At 43.7% G+C, this 16,290-nt stretch overlaps 1 protein-coding gene across 1 annotated transcript in view; it reads left to right on the top strand.

Annotated features, from left to right (window-relative positions):
- Nucleotides 1-5,885, top strand: part of M6PR (mannose-6-phosphate receptor, cation dependent) — a 69,214-nt gene extending 63,329 nt beyond the window's left edge. The window contains exon 7 of the mRNA XM_069242959.1: nt 437-5,885. Coding sequence (XP_069099060.1) covers nt 437-559 — 123 coding nt within the window. The 3' untranslated portion in view covers nt 560-5,885. The remainder of the gene's footprint in view (nt 1-436) is intronic.
- The last annotated feature ends 10,405 nt before the right edge of the window (nt 5,886-16,290 follow it).

Raw genomic sequence — 16,290 nt, 5'->3', positions numbered from 1 at the left:
AATTATATATTAAATTAAATAGAAAGCTCTCCAGTGAAATGTGCCAGGTTAGTTGTTATCTATGATAGGATGTCTAAATAAGTATTCATCTCAATAATGTGCCCTTACAAGGATTCCCTAGAATGTTTTGCAAGTGAATATAGATCAGCATGCGGTGCCACCGTGGATCTACATTATGCACATTGTGATGCCAAAATGATGGTTCCCAGAACAGTGTGTCCAGGATGATATATAATCCTGCCTCTATTCATGATGGCATTTGCCCACATTTCGTTCCCCTTTTGCTGAATCCCTTCTCATTGCCGTGTTGTTGATCTTTACTTATTAATACTGTTTCCTCTCTTCTCGTTCCCTGGTCCCCCGCCACCTCAAGTCTGATACTCTCCTTCTACCTTATTTCTCCTCAAATACCTGATGTCTGTTCTCTCTTTCGTAGGATGGGTGCGACTTTGCTTGCAGGTCTAAGCCACGCAATGTGACCACAGCCTACCGTGGTGTTGGTGATGACCAGCTGGGGGAGGAGCAAGAAGAGAGGGATGACCACCTCTTGCCAATGTGATATCCTGGCAAATAAGGACCCTATCAGTCTTGTTCCTGCTTCTCGTCTTCGCCGTGATGGGTTCCTGTGGGACTTTGAAGCAACAGCCACGCTGCAGTTATTTCTTTCCAGACTTCCAACCATCTATTCTGCATTTTTGTACTGTTGAGCACTTAAATACTAGTATGAGGACAGCTGTCTGAATGAAGCCATCTTTTGACACTGCATTATTGCAGAGGAACAGTCAGTGGAGTTGATTTGTTTTTGGCAGCAGGGAAATTGCAAGTGATGTGTAGATTTACACTGTGCTGCTGGATCTTGCAGGGATTCAGTGATGCACCTTTTTCTTTAAAGCGGTGGCAACTGACCGCTCCCCGCAGCTTCTTGCGCTTATTGTTAGAACGTTACCACTTTCAGTTGTCAGCTTATCTCCTCCAGAATTGTCGTCCACGGCCTCAGGATAGCACATTTTTCAAGAGCGCTCATTTTCCAGAACTTTGTAAGAAGCAGCACTGTTACAGAGCGCAGACTCCCTGATCCCTACCCACATTGCTCTCTATTGACTTCCTTGTTTACCATGCTCATGGACTCTCCTGTTACAGAGCGCAGACTCCCTGATCCCTACCCACATTGCTCTGTATTGACTTCCTTGTTTACCATGCTCATGGACTCTCCTGTTACAGAGCGCAGACTCCCTGATCCCTACCCACATTGCTCTGTATTGACTTCCTTGTTTACCATGCTCATGGATTCTCCTGTATGGAAACGTTTTTCCTGTTCCCACACTTAATCCAGAAACCTCTGGGCTAAATATTTGGTTTACTACCTTTAACCATTGTGCTTGTAGGATTTTTTATTCTCTGCATTTAACTATGACTTTTTGGATTATTTTTCATGTAAGTGAATTTTCAGGAGAGTTGGAAGGCTGTTCCTTCCAGAATCTGTTGCTTGCAGAACCTTCTTCCCCAGCGCCAAGATCTGTGTTTCACCCGTGTGAGATGTGGGAGGAGGATGGGCAGTGGGAAGAGGTGCATGCTGGATTACTCAAGCATCAGTGACGGACTTTGTTGCAGGGCATGCGGGTGAACAGGCTAGTGCTCACTGTTTAGGACTTGGATGTCCACAGGTCTGTACTCGATCACTTGTATCCCTTAAGCCGTTTACGCGTGGGACTGTGGATTGCCAAAGTCCAAACAATAATTTCTGTTGCCTGATATAAAAATAGGTAAGAGTAGTAACCCAGTACTTGGGCAGCGCGGTCTTTGGTGCATATGAATATCACCATGGCCTCCCAAGCAAGCGTAGCGTAGTTTGAATTACAAACTGTGGTTCTGAACAGATTTCCACTCTCAACCAAATCATATCCTTTTAGTTGTACTTTATGTTTTCAAGAACATTAAGGTAATGTCTCCCCACCATCATTGGCTAGGAGGGTGATGCAGATAAGATGTGGATGAGCGGTTGTGGCATCAGTCTGTGGACCCAGTGTGATAATGTGGCTTATGATTGTTCAAGCAATCTAATGCAGGTACCTAGAAAAACTGCAGCTTTGGCTGTCAGCCTCTGGGGAAAAGGGAAACGTCAGTACTGAAAATAAACTTTTACAGAACAAAGAAAAACAAGTAATGGAATACACAATTAGTAAACTGTAAAGAAAGAAGAACATTGGAAAAGCTTGATTTAAGATCAATTGAGCTACACTAGACCACTTAATTTTGGTTTTCTGAAGACTTGGGTATTCTAATCCTTACGTTTGTTCTGTCTGAGCCTGTCTGCTCAGGAGGATGTGATCATAAGTTTGGTTTATTTCTTGTGAACTTGTCACCAGTACTCTAATATTGCTTCACAAACAGGCCTAACGATTGTCCTACAGTTGGTTGCTACAGAGCCTTGTAAATCATCCTCCTTGAGGTAAAAAAGAAAGATGTTGGCTTTTCAGCAACTGAGTGACTCTGAAAATGTGTGGGTAGCAAGACCTGTGGCTAAGTTACAAATGAAGACGTGCCCCAATGCCTCCTTTCAGCACAATTTAATACGTCACACTTTGTTTAGTTTTCTTGAATACCCCTCGTCCCTTGCCACAGTGAAGGAGAGGCCCCTCTTTTGGTCCATATATTAACGTATAGATGAGAAACTTCGGATTTCTTGGTCCTCTGCAGGAAAGAGGAGTATTTTGCCTCTCACCATCTGCACTATGGAGACACAGATACAACCCTATGGGTGGGGTGGGTGGTTTGGGAAGCAAGGGTGTGCAACAAATGTGCATTAGGTTGCCCCGCTTTGTCGGGATCTCTATTCCCGTGAGCCCATGCCCCTCATGGGGACAGGGCGGTATAACTTTATTCCGACACAACCTAGGCTTCTCTGTTTTCTTCAGGGCAACAGGTTGTAGTGAACGCCTAAATCTGTGGTTCTGTGTTCTGTATGTGTTTTACACCCTTCCTAGGGTGCTCTTCCAGGGGTTAAAGCAAACCTTTGGCCAGGGGCCCATGGAGTGGTAGCTGCAAAAGGTGGAACAAATGGGAAGGAATTACCGTGAGCTGTGTGTAGAAAAGATAGGCAAGCTAAGGTAGAAACATAAAGATTGTTGCAAAAAAAAAAAAAGACTAAAAGAAAGTATAAAGTGTTGTAAAAAATAAAGGGGCAAAACAGAAAAGATGGAGAGAGCACGTACGACCTAGAAGAGGAATGGGGAGCAGGAATTGGTAATAAAAGATCAGGAGCGAAAAACAGAAACATCTCAAGATGGGTGGAGAGAGGGTCATCAGCCGACTCTGGTTGTTTGAAGCAAATGTTAGCGAGGGGACCAGCAACTAGAGAAGTTAGTGTTTAAGACTTTCACCCTATTAAAGCAGTCTGGAGGAACCAACCAACCTCCCACTACTGCTAGGAACATGTTCAGAGATCTGACTGCGGTCAGTGCTGGCTTTAAGTGGAGGAGATGATGATGATGGTGCACAGTGGCGCGACTAGTCCAGATCCAGCCACATGAACTGATTTGTTAGGTTTAGACATTTGTTATATGTACATAGTCACCCGCTCTGTTTCACTTGCTCAGCTTTGGCTGTTGTGTAGTGGGTTTCCCTAAATTAGTATATTGTGCACTAGCTATGGGAGCTGGGGCTCTTTTTTTTCAATTTATGGGTGTATTTTTTTGGTACTGGGATGGGCACCCGGCGGTGCCGGTTTTTGTTAATATTTCCAAGATGTAAATAATGGTTTTTGCGCCAACTCCTAGACTTCTCCAGATATCTGTGTGCATTAAATATGATGGTGAATACGCATAAGCAATTGAATGAAGAGGTAGATTCTGGTTATAAACAACAAACATTTTAGCTATGACCTCCCCTTTGCCTCACGTTCTGTCATGCTAATGACACTGACTTTTCAAAACATCAGCATGGCATGTGATACTGAATGGAAACAGATGCCCTCTTCCTGCTTCCGCCGGCGTAGCTGCCGCTCAAGCATGTAGTCTTCTCCAGATTGGCAAGAGTAGTGAATACTCTCTAAGGTAAGCTTGCCTTTGCCCATACCTGCTAATTCTGATTTGTTTTACTTCCACCACCTTTTTCTTTTTAGCCTCAAATTTTATATTTTTTATCATATTCTTGTATACATGCACCATGTGCACAGAATTTTGCCAATCTTACCCTTTCATTGGATATTTAAGAATCTTCAAAGTGACTTGCAAAATACTGTTTTGATTTAACCAGAATCTCACTCAGACAATTTGAGACAAGTGTGGTGGCAAATTTAGATTTCGCTCGCAGTGATATTTTAGAAGGCGTCATAAAATGTGTTCTGCACTATGAGTCTACTCTGCACTATGTGCAATTTCACTATAGAACATGGAACAGATCCCGAACAACATGACTCCCAAGCCATTTATTAAAGAAAAATATGAAGAGAAACTTTTATATTTTGGTAGGATGCTGTAAACAAAAAACCTGTGTTGTGTACCCCTTTTCCCTAAGAGACCCCCTCTTCACGCTTGAAGGGATTCACACTGTTGGCAGCTGGCGTTCTTTTGTAGTTGTGTTAGCTCAGGCAGTCATACTGTGTGGGCTTTTATAGCTTTGAAGAGTCTTGTTCCAGGTTTCATTCAGCAGTATTATGCTCTGGAAGGTTTGATTGGCATGGAGAAGGGATTTGTCGAAGATTCCATCCTCTCGTGGATATGTAGATATAAATGCTGTGGAGCCTGGACCCTGCACCCCTGTTTCATTTTGTAGTGTATCTGAAGAGTTGTACGAAGGTTTTCTAAAAAACACGAGGTTCTCAGAATCCCAATTAAAAAAGGGAACCCCTGCTGAATATCAAGTTAACGTTTCCTCCATTAAATAACCTAATAGGTTTTAAATTAAAAGGGGATAAGAGACTGGTTCCTAACAAATGGATACCATCTGCAAGCCATTTAGATAGGATTAGGTTATGGACTGCTGAATGAGCCTGTACCTACATTGAACCTATGGGAATGAAAAAGTCCAGACTTCGGGAAGCGAAGTACATTTTTATGTGGGTCGGTTTAAATCCTAAAACAAAGTTAGTGAGGAGAGTTTAAGGTGTTGACATTTTAGCACATATATTCTGGATCATTATGTGCTGTATGTCGTGTTGCAATAGCCAGTGCACGGCATTACCTACATCTGTCTTTGAACTCCGTATACCGTTGTGCAGCATAGGCATTGGCATCTTGCATTATGGGCACTATGTGGGAGGAGCAAGAACAGACTGGGGTAACACTTTGTGGAAAGTGTCTGAAAGTGTCAGCCATTTTTCTTCCAGAATGGGATTCTGATGAATGCAATGAAAGTTTCTTACTTGATTCCAAACTTGACTAATGCAGGTAACCCCGCCCCCCTTCGGATGACCATCATAAACATTCTTACTTTGGCAGAGCTTTGGAACTTCTCCAAGGTGCTACCGTGGTTGTCTAATGAATTCAGCGAATGTTGGGATTCAAGACAGCTGAAGTGTTTTTTAAAGGGGGGCGAAGAAGAAAAGAAACTCAAGCTTTCGTAGAACATAAGTATCCCCCAGTTGTACACGAACTGAAGAACCAGAGTGGCTCACAGAGGTCCCCGTGAATAGCAGAACCGCACATTTATTACCTCCAGAATGGCTCTGTATAATAAGATGTGATCTGCCAGGATGCGTGACCCCCAGAAGCATCTCCTTCACATACCTTTGGACTGCGCCAGCGGGTGATTGGGGAGGGGCTCAGGGAATATTTTGGTGTCAAGTGTGAAATAGATAACACAAACCTATTTTCTTTGTTGTTTTTATGATTAAACTGAAATTGTGTTCATTTTTTGTACAACACAGAATTAAAGAAGAAAACAAATCTGTCAGTGTGCGATTATGTTGTAATAAACTGTGTGCTTTCACCTGAAATATACAGTGAACTATTGCTGACACCCCATAAACAAACAGTGAGACAATGTGCCTTTTTATTTTTGTATGGCATTAATTATTACAGTTATTGGACCTTTATGCACAGCACTCTCATACCATTTACTTAAACAACTACTCTTCGCCTTCTTAAATATAAAAACATCTGTGTCTCCTGCAACAACTTGTCTGGTTTGGATCATGTTCTTTTCTTTATTGCTTGAGCTTTGTAGGGCTTTAGTGGTTTAGAACTCTCTAACCCTTTTTATTTTCCTTCTTCCTGGTGCATGCCATGGCCTTAGATCTAGGCCTAGTTTCGACAGTGGTCACTTATAACTGCTGGTGCTGTTACTGAAGCAGTTTAATGTTCTGAGATTTTTGCTAGATTTGCTTTCTCACCATTCATTATTTTCACTTCCCTCTTTCAGTCTTTCCTTCCTTCCAGCTCTTCCAATTTCTATCCTCCTCCCAGCTAATCCCCATTCAAAATAAAATCTTTTATTCTATGTTACAGCGATACTGATTCTGCAGTTACACAGTAAGCTCTGAATTGTAATTCAAAAAGGCTTTTTTGCTTTCTTAATAACATTGAAACCATTCACATTTTCACAAAACTTTCCAAAAAAGTTCATCCAATTTGGGTTTGGCATGGCAAGGTTTTGTGCAGATCTGCCACGTACAAGAAAGAGGGGAAAATATGTTCTCATTTGTAACTCCTGTAGAACTGTTTGCTCTCCTCTTAAAATAAACATCAGGTAAACAATATTCAATGAAACATGTCAAGAAAGTAAATCCATTAGTCAAGGAAGTGCTGTTGCATGGTTTGGTGTAAATACATGTAATAGTTTTCACAAAAATAGCATTAGAATAATGTCCCGCAGCTTGTAATGCTTAAGAAGTTAGATTTATCCAGACTGTTGGGATGGTGTATGAACCTGTTTATGTAAACCATCACTAGACCCAAAATTAGAAAAATAAATCTAATTGGAAGTGGAAGCTTTATCTCCAATTACCCCTATATTATCAGCGGACCCAAAGCCACTGATTAGCTGGCCATAACATACAAATAGTTTGCAACTGCTCCTAGAGACCGCGAGGATTGGTCCCTGCATTTTAAAAAGAAAAAATGAAGGGTGCAGAGGTAGCATCCCCTGGCTTCACAGCAATGGGGGTGTAAGGGGGCAAACTGAACTCCATCCTCCCCAAAATAACTCCTTCACATGCCTTTGAGATTCATTTTGGATTCCCCAGACCTAGCCTTTACCCGAGATGTGTTGTTCTACCACACTGCATTGATGACACTCATGAAGCTGGAGGGACAGGATCTCCGCACTAAAGTGAGGGACGTGAAGGCTGGGTTTCTTTACAAATTCAATTAGGCTTTTTTTCTATCAAGGTACTGTTGATTAGTCTTCCCAAACACTGCCATTTGGTGGATGATAGTAGAGAGGGAATTGACTGCAGAGGTGAGGACACCTTTAGATGTGGTCTCATTTTTTAATTCCCCTGATTAATTCTTCATTTCACCATATTCTATAGCTGAGATTTCCTAACTGCTCACACAAAGAATAGAGGCTGCTAATCCCAGCATTATTCAATCTATCCTTCAAGAAATTCAGGAATGTAATGTGTTCTACTGCAAAACCAGAAGAATGGCTATACCCACACTGCTTACCCAATGATTGCCAGTGGCAAGAGTATAACTAATGTAGAGGAAGCACCTAGACGGTTGTTCAGAATACGCTCCCTCCATGGGACCAACCACTTGCCACTGAATTTAGCCTCTCAACAGCGATGCTACTATCTGTAGTCAAGGAAACACTGAGTGTGGGAGCTGGGATCCCTTCAGGGGATAAGGAACTAAAGGGATTACCCTAATAGGCTGTGCTGCTAACTGTTAGGGCTTTGCCCTTCCTGACCTTCTGCAACACCCTCAGGATCATGGAAATCAGAACAGAAGAACATAGCAGGGCTTTGGGCCATCTAATTGAAATTGTATCACAGCTATCCTCCATGCTTCTGGTAATTGCGCAGAAGCAAGGCAGCAGAGCATTCTACCTCTGGTAGATCAAACCGCTTCACTAACTGCTGGAATACACTCTACATCAGCAACGTGTAAATTAGTGAAAACACTCCTTCCAAATGGTCTGCTGTCCAATTGTATTCTTCCCAGACAAAAGCACTGCATTTTGAGATTGCAAACTGACTTCTGCCCATATAGTCAATCTCCTGTGCCAGAACATTTAATACCTGAACTTGGTAACCACCTTGATGATTGATTTAACTCTTTCCTACTGTTTAGATTTGAAGATGGTGATTTAGTAGCTATGGAGCAAACATCAAGTGCCAGGAAAACAGCTTTCATTTCCCTCAAATTGGACGAAACATCTGCTTGTTGAACTGACCATTTCCCCTGTACTAAGGTTTGTTATAGATTCTGTTTGGAACGTCTCTCAGAGCCTTGCGATAGCTTCTCTTCTTACAACCACTACTGCTGTGTCTATAAATTAATTGGTGCCTCCTGGTCATATTGCTGTGACCCTGGGTTGCAGTTGCTCAACAAGTGGATACATATGTAGCGTGGACCAGGGCAGAATGATCCAAGAGGATGCCATTAGTCTCTGTATCCTCAACCATTCCCTGGTTGATAGAGCTCTGCAGGCCGACAGGGATGATAGTTTTGCAGCATGAATCCTTTCCTGGATTCACATGCTTTGCATTATTCTGTCATCTAGTGGTTGAGCCCAGAATTGTCTTTCTTTTTGTGTGTCACGCTGTGAGACACAGTTCGGTCCTCATTGCGTGGGTAAACTCTTGTCAGTTCAAGACAAACACTATCCTTGTGAGGACCGGTGCGTTATGAGGACCGGTCCCCTTAGTGTATTTAAGTAGTTTCGAGCGAGTGTATAAAAAAAACTGAAAGTGCAGTTATAGTTGCCTCGGTCCACTTTATAACCTTCCCTACTAACAAAGCGCATGTGGAGTTAGAATAGTAAATACACACTTCATTACGGTCAATGGCCGGTCCTCGTAGTTAAAGCTATGTCACGTTGGGTGTGTGTGTGTGTGTGTGTATATGTTCGTTCAGCCATCATTTGGTGGAATGCTCATCCTGTGTATGATGTCAGAAGGTGCCCCAGGTGTTACTAAGTGTATTGGCCATCTTCAGATTCTTTTTTCTGCCGTTGGGCCTTGAAACAACAGAGAAGCTCCGAATGTTTTTCCAAAAATATTGCGTTTTCTTTAAGAAAATCGACACCTTCACACCAAAAACCGCAAAGAGGATGACAACCGAGAAGAGGGACCTCGCCGGAGCCAGCCATGTGGTCAGAGAATGAAGTCAGGTACGGCTCATGGAAAATCCCCCCTTTAAATTTTGTCCCAAATGCCACCAAAAGTTTGTGGAGAGATTCCCCCATGAGGTCTATAACTTCTGTCTCACGAAGGACGAGGACTATGGGGCCTGCGCCACATTCATGCTGAAGACAAAAGGCACAACACCACACCATGGCCACCTAAAGACCACCGGTATCGCTAAAGGACTTGGGCCTGTCCAGCTACCACAATGAAAACATTGAGGAAGCCAAAATGGCATGCGGCAGGGAGTCAGACATTGAAACATCCACCACAGATGCAGAGAGGAAACGGGCAGAAAAAAAGCAGGGTGGGTGCTGGAAAAAAGGGCCCAAAAGGTAACAAGGCCACCAAAAGGCATTGAACATTTTAAGTCCTTGGGCAGAAATCCCAAAAAGAGTGCCTTGGTCCCGAAAACATCAACTGACAGTCAGCCAAAAAACGGACAGGCCCACAGATCCTGAGCGGGGGATACAGAGACAGCCAAAACACTGCTGAAACCCTTTATGTTACATCCAGTGCAAAGGTATCAAAGGAGGGCACAAACCCTTTGCGTCGACAGCCCCGCCGATACCCAGGAAAAGACCATTGCAGAGATGGCAGTGCTCCTACAGAGAAAAATAGAATTTGATAAATCCTTGAGGGAATTTAAAATTCCAACAAAACCTTCGACGTCTAAGACGATCAGCCTCCATTAGAAGCTCACTCAGCGCCAGAAGCCGAAGAGGAATTCTGTGAACAGACTGAAGGAGCTGGAGGTTTCGGCGAACAGTCATGGAATGAAATGGATACAGATTACCCTGAGGAAGGGGTGGACATCTACCCTTTGAGGCCTTCACCACAGACGACCTCTCCATGTACAGTAACCTTATCAAAAGGGCTACTGACACCTATGGTATACAACTAGAGGAGGAAAAAGGAGGTTCTTGTTTTTTTCTGGAAAGTTTAATGCTTGCTCACAAAGGGAACCTGTACCAATGTTGTCCAGCATCCTGGACCATGGAAAGGAGGCGTTTAGAGAACCTGCCATTGCAAAGACAGTTATGCCTAGAGTTGAGAAGACATACAAACTTTCAACACAAGACCCAAAATGCATGCAGGAGAATGCATCAGCAGACTCTATAATTGTCTTTACTGCAAGAAAGCGCAACAATGCTCCCACATTACCAGGGCTTCCACCAGATAAAGAGAGCAAACAAATTGATAGTGTGGGAAGGAGGATGGAGAGGGAGGCTGCAACTCAGTGGTGAATTGCAAACTCATACATACTGCTAAATAACCAAAGAACCACCTCAAAAACCACCAAAACCAAAGACATTTCGAGGAGAGGAAATCTGACAACTAAGAGAGGAAGTGAAAGAGCTCTTACAAAAGAACGTTATTGAGAGTGCCTCTGAAAAAATTATCCAAGGGATATTACTCTCCTTACTTCTGGTTCCAAAACAAGACCTAACTCTGAGACCGATCCTAGGCCTAAACCAATTCATTTGTACTCAGCATTTCAAAATGACAACACTCCAAGGAATCATCCCACTTCTAAGACAAGGGACTACATGATCTCAAGGGGACTACCTAGATCTCAAGGATGCCTATCTACACATCTCTATGAATCGAGGAGACAGGAAGTACCTCAGATTCGTATTAGACAGCGTACACTACCAGTTCAGAGTTCCTCTATTTGTCATAAACTCAGCACCATGTGTCTTTGCTAAGTGCCTTGCTGCAGTAGCAGCCTACCTAAGAAGAGAAGGAATCCATGCATATCCATACCTAGACGATTGGCTAGTAAAGACAATATATAAATGTCAAAGAGACATTTAGGCAGTAATTATAACTAAAATGGCTGGGTTTCTTCATAAATCACAGGAAATTGTCACCAAAACTGGAACACGAAAAGGTGTTCCTGAGAGCGACCCTAAACTCAAAAGATAGCAAGAGCATATGCTGTCCTAAAGAGGATAAAGGCAATGGCAGAAGAAGTTTACCTATACCAGAAGGGGCAGTCTCTGACAGTGAGGATAGTCATGAAGCTAATGGGCATGATGGCATCATATATTCCACTCATAACAAACACAAGACTTCACATACGACCTTTCCAAGCATTTTGGACTTCCATTTGGTGTCCGGGAACTCTCTGCATGTGACAGGAGGATTGTTGGCAATAATATGTGGATGGCTAGGTCCACTCCTGGGCCGCTACTGAACTAGCAGGCTTGGATGTCTGGCAATGTTGGTATTTTATATGTGTATGTGTATATATATGTGTGTATATATATGTATATATATATGTATATATGTGTATATTTATATGTGTGTGTGTGTATATATATATATATATATATATATATATATGTTCGATGGCATGTGTAGCTGCAGATACACATGCTGTGCACATCCTGCCATCTAGTGTTGGGCTCGGAGTGTTACAAGTTGTTTTTCTTCGAAGAAGTCTTTTCGAGTCACGAGATCGAGGGACTTCTCCCCTTTCGGCTTCATTGCGCATGGGCGTCGACTCCATCTTAGATTGTTTTCTTTCCGCCATCGGGTTTGGACGTGTTCCTCTTCGCTCCATGTTTCGGTTCGGAAAGTTAGTTAGATCTCTGAAAATTCGACAGTATTGTTTGCGTTCGGTATCGGGTTAGTTAAAACAGATCGACACCGAATTTTGAAGAGCTCCTGTGGCCCTTCAGGGTTTTCGATTCCCCGGCGGGGCCTGGTCGGCCCGACCTCGTGCATCTTCAAGGCTAATGGAACAGACCCCATTCCGCTTCTGCCCCGAATGTCACAACAAGTATCCTTACACAGATCAGCATCTGGTCTGTAATTTGTGTTTGTCTCCCGAACACAAAGAGGATACCTGTGAGGCCTGTTGAGCGTTTCGGTCGAGGAAAACGCTAAGAGACCGAAGAGCAAGAAGACTTCAAATGGCGTCGGCGCCGGAAGGACACCAACATTTGGAGGAAGAAGAAACATTCTCCATCGCGGATTCGGACTAGGTCGATTCCGAACAGCCGCCAAGAACCGTGAGTAAGACGCCCCTGCCCAAGACTCACGGAAAATTCACTAAAGCCCAGGGGACGCCACCGCCAACAGGCCATGGCTTAACCCGAAAATTAGGTGAGCGGCCATCGGCACAGAAAAAGGGCACACATGTGTCGAAGTCCTCCAACTCCGGTCGAGATACCGGCTCAGAACAGACTCGACCCCGAGACACCGGGTCAGAGCAATCTCGACATCGAGAGAGCGGCACCGAAACAGGTCGGCACCGAGAGATTGGAACACCGAAAGGCAAAAAAGTGTCTTTAGAGCTGAAAAAGACGGTCGAAAAGGTTTCGATACCGAAACATCCGGCCTCTGAGCCGAAACCAAGTTCCTACACCGAGGAAGAGGGCCTGTCCTCACAGATGCAAGGACACAGATTCGGACAGGAACTAGAGGCAGGGGAGCCAGATTACACTCAAAGAAGGCTCCACATTCAGAAGGACACAGGAAAAATCAGTACTCTCCCTCCAATAAGAATTAAAAGGAAACTTGCCTTCCAAGAGAAGGACAAGCAACCACAAGCAAAGGTGGCAAAACAAATAACTCCGCCACCATCACCACAATGCTCACCACAACCATCACCGGTAGCAACTCCACCAATGATGCAGTCTCCAACTCATACAGGAATGAGTCAGGATGATCCTGATGCATGGGATCTTTATGATGCGCCAGTATCAGATAACAGTCCCGACTGTTATCCAGCGAGACCGTCACCACCTGAGGACAGTACTGCCTACACACAGGTGGTGTCAAGAGCAGCCGCGTTTCACAATGTCACCCTGCACGCAGAACCAATAGAAGATGACTTTTTGTTTAATACGCTGTTGTCCACACATAGCCAGTACCAGAGTCTCCCTATGTTACCGGGAATGCTGAAACACACAACGCAAGTGTTTCAAGAGCCTGTGAAAGGCAGGGCCATCAATCCAAGGGTGGAGAAAAAGTACAAACCTCCACCAACAGACCCTGTGTACATCACGCAGCAATTAACACCGGACTCGGTGGTAGTAGGGGCAGCTCGCAAAAGGGCGAACTCGCACACCTCGGGAGATGCACCACCACCCGACAAGGAAAGTCGCAAGTTCGATGCAGCAGGGAAAAGGGTCGCGGCACAAGCAGCCAACCAATGGCGCATTGCCAATTCACAGGCCTTGCTGGCTAGATATGATAGGGCTCATTGGGACGAAATGCAACATTTCATAGAACATCTACCCAAAGAGTTCTAAAAGAGGGCACAACAAGTGGCGGAAGAAGGCCAGAGTATCTCTAACAATCAGATACGGTCAGCAATGGATGCAGCTGACACAGCTGCTAGGACTGTAAATACAGTGGTCACCATACGGAGACATGCATGGCTACGCACCTCAGGATTCAAGCCGGAAATTCAACAAGCGGTGCTGAATATGCCTTTTAACGGACAGCAGTTGTTTGGGCCGGAGGTGGACACTGCTATCGAGAAACTTAAAAAGGACACAGATGCGGCCAAAGCTATGGGCGCACTATACTCCCCATAGAGCAGAGGCACATTTAGTAAATCACAGTTTAGAGGGGGGTTTCGAGGACAGAGCACAGAACCCTCAACCTCACAAACAAGACCCACTTACCAGAGTCAATATCAGAGGGGAAGTTTTCGGGGACAATATAGAGGGGGACAGTTCCCTAAAACTAGAGGGAAGTTCCAAAGTCCCAAGACACCGCAAAATAAACAGTGACTTCAGTGTCACAAATCCCCAACACATAACACCAGTGGGGGGGGAGACTAACCAATTTTTACAAAAACTGGGAGGAAATAACAACAGACATGTGGGTCCTAGCCATTATCCAACATGGTTATTGCATAGAATTTCTACAATTCCCTCCAAATGTCCCACCGAAAACACACAACGTGTCCAAACAACACATGGATCTATTACAACTGGAGGTCCAAGCGTTGTTGCAAAAAGGTGCAATAGAACTAGTACCAATTCATCAGAAAGGAACAGGGGTTTACTCCCTGTACTTTCGTATACCCAAAAAAGACAAAACTCTAAGACCTATCCTAGATCTCAGAACATTAAACATTTACATAAAATCAGATCGCTTTCACATGGTGACACTGCAAGACGTGATCCCGTTGCTCAAACAACAAGACTACATGACAACACTTGACCTCAAGGATGCGTATTTCCATATACCCATACATCCTTCCCACAGAAAGTACTTAAGGTTTGTAATCCAAGGAACACATTACCAGTTCAAAGTGTTGCCATTCGGAATAACAACAGCGCCAAGAGTTTTTACAAAATGCCTTGCCGAAGTGGCAGCTCATATCAGAAGGCAGCAAATACATGTGTTCCCGTACCTAGACGATTGGTTAATCAAAACCAATACGCAAGAACGGTGTTCACAACACACAAAGTATGTCATAGAAACCCTTCACAAGCTAGGTTTCTCACTCAACTACAACAAATCACACCTACAGCCGTGTCAAATACAACAGTACTTAGGAGCAACAATCAACACAACAAAAGGGATTGCCACTCCAAGTCCACAAAGGGTACAGGCATTCCAAAACGTAATACAGGCCATGCACCCAAACCAAAAGTACCAGGTAAAATTAGTAATGAAACTACTAGGCATGATGTCCTCATGCATAGCCATTGTCCCAAACGCAAGCTTACACATGCGGCCCTTACAACAGTGCCTAGCATCACAATGGTCACAAGCACAGGGTCAACTTCAAGATCTAGTGTTAATATACCGCCAAACATACACCTCGCTTCAATGGTGGAACACTATAAACTTAAACAAAGGGCGGCCTTTTCAAGACCCAGTGCCTCAATACGTAATCACAACTGATGCTTCCATGATAGGGTGGGGAGCACACCTCAGCCAACACAGCATCCAAGGACAATGGGACACTCAGCAGAGACAGCTTCATATAAATCACTTAGAACTACTAACAGTATTTCAAGCGTTGAAAGCATTTCAACCTATAATAACCCACAAACACATTCTTGTCAAAACAGACAACATGACAACAATGTATTATCTGAACAAACAGGGAGGGACACACTTGACACAGTTGTGTCTCTTAGCACAAAAGATATGGCATTGGGCGATTCACAACCACATTCGCCTAATAGCGCAGTTCATACCAGGAATTCAAAACCAGTTAGCCGACAATCTCTCTCGGGATCACCAACAGATCCACGTATGGGAAATTCATCCTCAGATACTAAAAACTTACTTCCAAAGATGGGGAACACCGCAAATAGACCTATTTGCAACAAAAGAAAACGCAAAATGCCAAAACTTCGCATCCAGGTACCCACAGGCTCACTCTCAAGGCAATGCGTTATGGATGAGTTGGTCAGGTATATTTGCATATGCTTTTCCCCCCTCTCCCACTCCTTCAGTATCTAGTAAACAAATTGAGTCAAAACAAACTCAAACTCATACTAATAGCACCGACTTGGGCACGACAACCTTGGTACACAACACTACTAGACCTCTCAGTAGTGCCTCATATCAAACTGCCAAACAGACCAGATCTGTTAACTCAACACAAACAACAGATCAGACACCTGAATCCAGCATCGCTCAATCTAGCAATTTGGCTCCTGAAATCTTAGAATTCGGACACCTAGACCTTACACAAGAATGCATGGAGGTCATAAAACAAGCTAGAAAACCAACCACAAGACATTGCTACGCAAATAAGTGGAAAAGATTTGTTTATTACTGCCTTAATAATCAAATTCAACCATTACACGCATCTGCTAAAAACATCGTAAGCTACCTACTACACTTACAAAAGTCCAAGTTAGCTTTTTCATCCATTAAAATACATCTCACTGCAATTTCAGCTTATCTGCAAATTAAGCACTCAACTTCATTATTCAGAATCCCAGTCATAAAAGCATTTATGGAGGGTCTAAAAAGGATTATTCCACCAAGAACACCACCAGTTCCTTCGTGGA

This window comes from Pleurodeles waltl, chromosome 7 (genome assembly GCF_031143425.1).
Source record: "Pleurodeles waltl isolate 20211129_DDA chromosome 7, aPleWal1.hap1.20221129, whole genome shotgun sequence".
In the NCBI taxonomy this organism is placed as follows: domain Eukaryota; kingdom Metazoa; phylum Chordata; class Amphibia; order Caudata; family Salamandridae; genus Pleurodeles; species Pleurodeles waltl.
The sequence above is the reverse complement of the archived record's forward strand: the minus strand, read 5'-3'. Positions and strand labels throughout refer to the sequence as shown.